Source organism: Oncorhynchus clarkii, chromosome 20 (assembly GCF_045791955.1).
Source record: "Oncorhynchus clarkii lewisi isolate Uvic-CL-2024 chromosome 20, UVic_Ocla_1.0, whole genome shotgun sequence".
In the NCBI taxonomy this organism is placed as follows: domain Eukaryota; kingdom Metazoa; phylum Chordata; class Actinopteri; order Salmoniformes; family Salmonidae; genus Oncorhynchus; species Oncorhynchus clarkii.
Genome location: NC_092166.1, coordinates 15,444,008 through 15,451,078, shown reverse-complemented (window position 1 = coordinate 15,451,078; position 7,071 = coordinate 15,444,008). Strand labels below are relative to the sequence as shown.

The 7,071-nt window shown below is 43.3% G+C and overlaps 1 protein-coding gene across 3 annotated transcripts; it reads right to left on the bottom strand.

The window, feature by feature from the left end:
* Window positions 1-2,500: 2,500 nt before the first annotated feature.
* Window positions 2,501-7,033, bottom strand: LOC139375995 (piggyBac transposable element-derived protein 4-like). 3 transcript variants are annotated; one of them, XM_071118010.1, is made up of 5 exons: window positions 6,639-7,033; window positions 6,145-6,241; window positions 5,872-6,006; window positions 5,323-5,565; window positions 2,501-5,109 (listed from the first exon to the last, which is right to left on the bottom strand). In XM_071118010.1, exons 2-5 carry the CDS (start codon window positions 6,216-6,218, stop codon window positions 3,117-3,119), a joined length of 2,445 nt encoding a protein of 814 aa, XP_070974111.1. In that variant the 5' UTR covers window positions 6,219-6,241; window positions 6,639-7,033; the 3' UTR covers window positions 2,501-3,116. The 3 variants fall into 3 exon arrangements, with proteins under 3 accessions (XP_070974111.1, XP_070974110.1, XP_070974112.1); XM_071118009.1 differs by having other exon boundaries at window positions 6,922-7,007; XM_071118011.1 differs by lacking the exons at window positions 6,145-6,241; window positions 6,639-7,033 and having other exon boundaries at window positions 5,394-5,565.
* Between the last annotated feature and the right edge of the window lie 38 nt (window positions 7,034-7,071).

Genomic DNA, 7,071 nt, shown 5'->3' with positions numbered 1-7,071 from the left:
AGATTTCACGACTGAGCAGGCCTACCCACTTGGAAGCCAGGCCTACCCACTGGGGAGCCAGGCCTACCCACTGGGGAGCCAGGCCTACCCACTGGGGAGCCAGGCCCACCCACTGGGGAGCCAGGCCTAGCCAATCAGAATGAATTTTTCCCTACAAAAGGGCTTTATTGCAGACATAAATACTCCTCAGTTTCATCAGCTGTCCAGGTAGCTGGTCTCTGACGATCTCGCAGGTGAAGAAGCCGAATGTGGAGGTCCTGGGCTGGTGTGGTTACACGTGGTCTGTGGTTGTGAGGCCGGTTGGACATACTGCCAATTCTCTAAAATGACATTGGAGGTGGCTTATGGTAGAGAAATGAGCGTTCAATTCTCTGGCAACAGAACATTCCTGCAGTCAGCATGTCAATTGCACACTTCCTCAAAACTTGAGACATCTCTGGCATTGTGTTGTGTGACAAAACTGCAGACTTTAGAGTGGCCTTTTATTGTCCCCTTACAATGTGCACCTGTGTAATGCTGTTTAATCAGCTACTTGATATGCCACAGCTGTCAGGTGGATGGATTATCTTGGCAAGGGAAAAATGCTCACTAACATGGATGTAAACAAATTTGTGCACACAATTTGATAGAAATACGTTTTTTGTGTATATGGAAAATGTATGTGATCTTTTATTTCAGCAAATAAAACATGGGACCAACACTTTACATGTTGTGTTTATAATATTGTTCAGTATAGTTCCGATTATGACAATGGAATGAATGATGGAATGACATAAATAAGGAGAACCCAATAAGAGTCTTGTTCAGATTGTTCACCTCCATACTGTACATCCCTGTTTTGTGCCAACAAGAGGTGGGAGGCAGAGATGACCAGGAGGGAACAGAAGGCAATGAAGGAGAGACTGAGTGATATAGAGAAATTTAGTGTACAAGGTAAGAACACAAAGGCAGACAATAATGAAAGAAAAAGAGGACAGAAAACATGGGGGAACCCAAATATGGAGAGTGTGCAGCGGGACAAAAAAAAGGGTCCAGAGAAAGTGGGTGCCTGCTGTCCCTGTTCCTGTGCCAAATGGCAGGGCCATCGAGTGCAAGTCCAGGCCAAAACCAGACCTGACACCTGAGTATGGACTCGAGCCTAAGGCTGACCCAGCACCAAGGCACAAGGCTGACAAGGAAAACATAGAGCTGCTTGACATTGAGAATGAAGAGTGTGAGGATGAACAGTTGCCTCACAGGGGCAACAATAAGATTATGTCTTCCTCAAATTTGGAGGAAGCTCAGCATAAGTTTCAGAAGAAGGCTGAGGAGGCCAGGCATAGGGTCCAGACCAGGGCCAGGGAAAGTGATTGGCTGGGGGAACGAAAAAGTAAAAGTGAGAAATGAAAGAAAGATTGCAAGAACATACTGGAGGGAGGAGACTCAAAGTGATCAGTTCTACATTAACGGTGGAGTGATTTGCAGCCTTGCCCAGCGAGAGAAACAGAACTGGGCAAAACTGCTCAAGGGTGAGAAAGCAAGATGTAGGCCGGAAAGACGCTGGCAAGAGTGGGAGGAGATAGCCAGGAAGAAGAATACGCTGAAGAGAACCGAGAGAAATGGGCTCTGGTACAAGAAGTTGGAGAACAAACACAGCAGCCAGGGTAGTAATGAGGACAACTCGCTGCCTGAAGAAACATCTGAGGCTGAAGCTGATGAAAGCTGCAATATGTAACTTTTTGGGCGACCTGTCCAAATTCACATAGAAATGTGAGTTATAAATCTGTCATTCTCATTTAAAGCAAGTCTAAAAAGCAGTAGATCTGTTCTGTGTTATTTCTATGCTTCCACTTAAGTTTTGTTTTTGTGTCTTTTTCTTTTGGTTTTGTACACATAATTATCATAATCATAATCATAATTATTGGTTATAGAAAATATATTTCATTGTGGTTTAGATTGTACAATGATTCTCTACACTATACTTGTTTTTTTGTCGAATAAACTTAAATTAGGTGAACTATTACAATTTTAGCAACCAGGAAATGCCAGAACAATTTCTGAATAGTGCATCTTTAACATACTGGCCCCGCTGCTGCAAAACTCAGCAGGAGGGACAGATACAAATGTCTCTGGTACAGTTATGACACGGAGGAAACAGACTCCAAGGAGGCGAGGAGCAAGAGGGCGATAATAATTTGGATCAATACAAGAGTCAAAGAAGATGATCTCAGGAGAACTGTGAGAAGTCCAGCTCCAGAATGGTCATGTGAAAGTTCTCTCTAAATAAATATTTGGAAGCCAATCATACTATTTGTGTCCCAACTGAATCAATTATATACGGTTCCTATCAGATTCTATTAATTGATCAGATACTATTCCCCCTAATATGGTACATTATTGGAGACATAAGATAATATGTCAAAACAAGACACCTAAAAAAAGAAACATAGCTCAATTAGTTGCGTACATTTCAAAATGTAATTTAATGAAACAATTCAATCAAATGGAAAGAATACAGAGGGAATGTTATAGATGTTTTTATTTATTAACCCAAACCCTGGTACCCAAAGCAGGCAAGCTGAGATGTTCCCAAAGTGGCAATTCCAAAGCATAAAGGTGAACAACAAATTCAGAATGATCTGAAACAATTTCCAAAATGATCAATAAAAAAAAACAGTTGCTAATTCTGTAATGGACAGCAAAATGTCTTCCAATCTGTTTTTGTTCAGCAATTCCTGATATGTGATAAAGAAATCATTGTTGAGCTTTTGGCAGTTATAGCAAGCCATGTGTTTACCGCACAAATCTATTGGCAACCATAAGCAAACATTTGTGGTGAACACATACATTTGAATAAAAAAAATAGATTTATCCTCACATACACAGGATAGGTGCAGTGAAATCTGTTGATTTACAGGGGCAGCCATAGTAGTATGGCGCCCCTGGGGCAAATTAGGGTACAGTGCATTGCTCAAAGGCACGTCGACAGATTTTTCACCTTGTCGGATCAGGTATTCAAACCAGCGACCTTTCGGTTGCTGGCCCAATGTGTGACAATATATAGGCGCAACAATTCCCTATACATCCCACAGATTCAGAAATCCTGTAGGCCTAACCCCTGGAACGAAAATAAACTGTTAACTTGAATCTTGCTTGTCATTGTCTTTTTTCACATGCCATATTCTGAAGCAGTTCCTATCTGGTATTATGCAGAGTGCCACCTTGCAGGACTCGCACTGCCAAATGGTCTTGTGCTTACACAAATGACACTGCCTCCTTCCCTCAGAAGCTTTATTACACAACGCAACAGTGATGGGATCTTTTGTGGGCACAGGACAGCACAATAAACCAACTTCCACCTCTTCCTCTTCTTCACCCTGCTTTTCATCCTGCTTTTCACCATGCTTTTCACCCTGCATTTCCACTCGCTGTTCGCTCGGTTGTTCCTTCTGCTCCTCGTCCCTCTCCTCCTGAACATCCCCTTTCAGTGCAATGTCAGCAAGCTGCGAACACAGCTTCTCCCTGAACTGTTTTTGGGCCATGGGCTTTGTGTTCTTAGTCACAGCCATGTCCTTGTGCATGAGCCAGCTGTTCACCACAGCAACATCTACAAAGTGATAGAAGAAGGTCTTGTACCACTTCATGGTTTTCTGGGCCACACTGTAGCATTTGATAAGGGAATCAGACAGGTCCACACCCCCCATATACTTGTTGTAGGACTTGATCGGCGCTGGGGCGGGTACAGGCTCTGTTGTCCAGGTGCCATCCTCTAACCTCTTGCGTCGTTGCACCTGCTCCTTTGCAAAGGCTTTATGGATGGTGGTACACATGATGACTAGTCGTGCGTCCATCCACTTGGTGAAGAGCAGCTCCCCGTCACGAAGCCAGCGGATGGTCCCTCTCTTTGCTCTGGGTGGCATACTGTTCTCTTGAACACCAGCGAGGCCCACACGGTTTTCACGTATGGTTCCACAAGCTCCTAATTTGTTATTGTACAGGTCACGGAAGAGAGTTGTGCTGGTGAAATAATTATCAACGTAAATGTGGTACCCAGTGCCCAAGTGAGGGATATTCAACAGGTCAATGACAGCGTCATAGCTCTCCCCTTTGCCTGAAGCAGATGGATTTTTGCTCATAAAGACATTGAAGTCGCAGGTGTAGCCATTTCTTGAATCTGCTAAAACATACAGCTTGAATCCATACCTGTAGGACTTGGATTTAATGTATTGTTTGAGGCTGTGGCGGGCCTTGGAGTGCACCATGCGCTCATCAATGGAAAGGTTCTGGAATGGGTGGTAGAAGGCTCTGCATGCATCCAAAATCTGGTCTTTTAGAGGTTTGATTCTCATGAGCCGATCATAGTCTGCAGTCCCCTTCTTCTTGTCGTTTTCCTCATCCTCTGCTGGGTCACTCATGTGCAGTGAATAGGTGATTGCCCGAAATCTTGTCATAGTCATGACTGTACGGCAAAAAGGAATACCATACAACCTGTTCGGGACCCAGTAGTCTGATACAGTGTGCACATTCAGCAGACCCATATAGATTACAATGCTGAGGTAGTTGTACATTTCCTCCACAGATACAGGTTTAAATCCCTGTTCATGTCTTCTCTTGGCATTCTTGTTGGTGTTTGAGCAGAGAGTATCAACAACGTCATTACTGAAGAAGAGCTGGAAGAGCTCTAGAACAGTGTAGTTCTTTGAAGTGTCTAGCTGGGGTCCAGGAGTCCTAGTTGGTTCGAAGGGGAACAGTTTAGGCTCTTGGTCTGGTTCATCCTCAGTCTTCCACCTCCTCTCTGACCCAATGATAAGAGGTGTGGCTGCATGAGCGTTCCTTCTGGATTTGGCAGGGCTGGATAACCAGAGGGGAGAGGATGGAGGCCTGGCCTTCTTTTGCCCCTTATTCTGTGTTCCTTTAGAGCTGGAAATGGTTTTTCTCTTTTTTGAAGCTCTGGTCTCTATGGCTTCTGTCTCAAAGGAAAAGGTGTCTTCATCCTCCTCACTGGACTCTGAAGCCTCAGTGGAGAGAGGGGAGGAACCCCTTACTCTGGGCTGTGAAGAGTCTGTCCCATTGGACGGGGAATCATTCCCGTCTACCGTCTCTGAATGTTCTGTCCAACCGTCTTCATCTCTGGAACGTATCAAAGACAAAAAAGGATAAGAGTGAACAAAATCTGCTAATTGTGACATCCCTAGTACATGCAAATATATAATAGTCAAGGAACAAATGTATGTGTGACAAAATAATAATCATACCATCATTTGAAGGCATAATATCACATGTAGTGGTCAAGGGATGGCATTTTATGAGACAAGTTATAATACTGAAACTGATTCGACTCACTGGTCCAAAAGTTGATCCAACTCTTCTTTGAAATCGGAATCTATTAAGGAGGAAGACGAGGGAAACCTTACTCTGGACTGTAAAGAGACTGTCGCTTTGGGAGGGGAGTCATACCTCCCTCTAGTCTCTATAACTGCTGTTCCATTGGACAGGGAGTCTTCCCTCCCTCTAGTCTCTGTAACTGCTGTTCCATTGCAGTCTACAGTCTCTGAAGGTTCTGTCCAACAGTCTTTATTTTCCTCTCTGAAAACAAATCAGTGAAAAAATGTAGTCAGGGTGAAGCAAAATCAGTTTATTGTGACATCCCTAGCACAAGTGAATAGCCCTTCATCTTCAATAATCAAGAAATACAATTCTGTGATTTAAAAAAAAATCATATATAATATCACATGCTTACTGTGGATGAGTGGCCCAACACAAACACATAATTCAAGGTGTATGCTGCATTCCATAAGATTTTACAGCTAGCTATATGATATGTATCAGTACTGTAGTCGTCAAGGAATGACATTTGAGAGAAGTCGAAATAGTGAAACTTATTGTACTTACGGGTCCAAAAGTCGATCCATCTCATCTTCGAAATATGATATGTTGCTGTCACATTCATAGTTTTCATCCCAGTCATTCTCTTGTACTTCCCCTCCATCCTCGTCAGTGCTGTTTTCTCGTTGCCTTTTATCCCCCCTGTATGGCATTTTAATCAAATATTCAATCAAGGGTGAGAAGATCATGCCCAATTTGTTGAACAGTGATGAGTGACATGGTAATGATTTTGAAGAGCACTAGACAATATCTATAACGCATCCATTAGCACACACTAACCTCTTGTTGTTGCATCCAAAGAGAGAGTGTCTGGCCTGACTAATTGTGTCCGGCACTTCCTCCAGCTCCATCATTACCCACTGGCTATCTCCACAGCCTGAAACCACAAGTTTAGATCATTGAGTTATCCAGCTGACAATACCATTTCGGTTGGTACTGAAATCGGTTGGCACTGAAACTTTCTCCAACATATATAGATTTTTTATAACTTTAGCTAGATTTCTGAGTTCATAAATACAGATGACTTGAAATGGTTGTCTGACAATAGACTACACACTCCTAATATTAGGCTTTTTAGGGATTTAGGAAACAGCAATTCAAAACAAGCTATTGTATCTGTGAGCTAGCTGGCTTGGCTATGATTTTCATTTGTGGCCGTGGTTAGGGTTATCAGGTCTGTCAAGCAATGCCCCCACAGTGGGACCCCATGCAGATTTCTAACCAGCTACCCCACCTAGCTAGCTAACACATTTACTGTCTGTTTACTTAGCTACCTGGTTAGTGCTGAGGGCTTGCAACCATGTATTTCGTTTCTCCACGTTTAGGTGGCTAGCTGTGTTTAGGTATAATTATTTCATTACATGGTAGACGCCATACCAGAAGCACCATAAAGGTTATCTGATGGAACTAAACACTAGCGAGTGGAATGGCGGGTGACTAGCTACAAAAAAATGGTTTAAGTCCATCCCGGGATCTTTGGAACGTCCCTACTCTAACCTTAACTCCTGCTCTTACCCTAACCATAACCCTTGCCTAAACCCTAACGTTAACCCTTACCTTAACGTCAGAGTTGGTACGTCCCAAGGATACAGAATAGCATTCAACAAAGCATAAACAACAAAGCGCACTACGTCATGTAATGTGACGCCAATTTTACCCACAAGCCAGCGGGGCCACAGTACAAATACCAACGTCACCCCTTCTGAA

Coding starts and splice junctions, on each gene's coding strand:
- LOC139375995 (XM_071118010.1), bottom strand. CDS start 6,218: ATGATGGAGCTGGAGGAAGTGCCGGACACAATTAGTCAGGCCAGACAC. Junction 6,007..6,144: donor TTTGGATGCAACAACAAGAG/GTTAGTGTGTGC, acceptor AATGCCATACAG/GGGGGATAAAAGGCAACGAG. Junction 5,566..5,871: donor ATGGATCGACTTTTGGACCC/GTAAGTACAATA, acceptor ATTTGTTTTCAG/AGAGGAAAATAAAGACTGTT.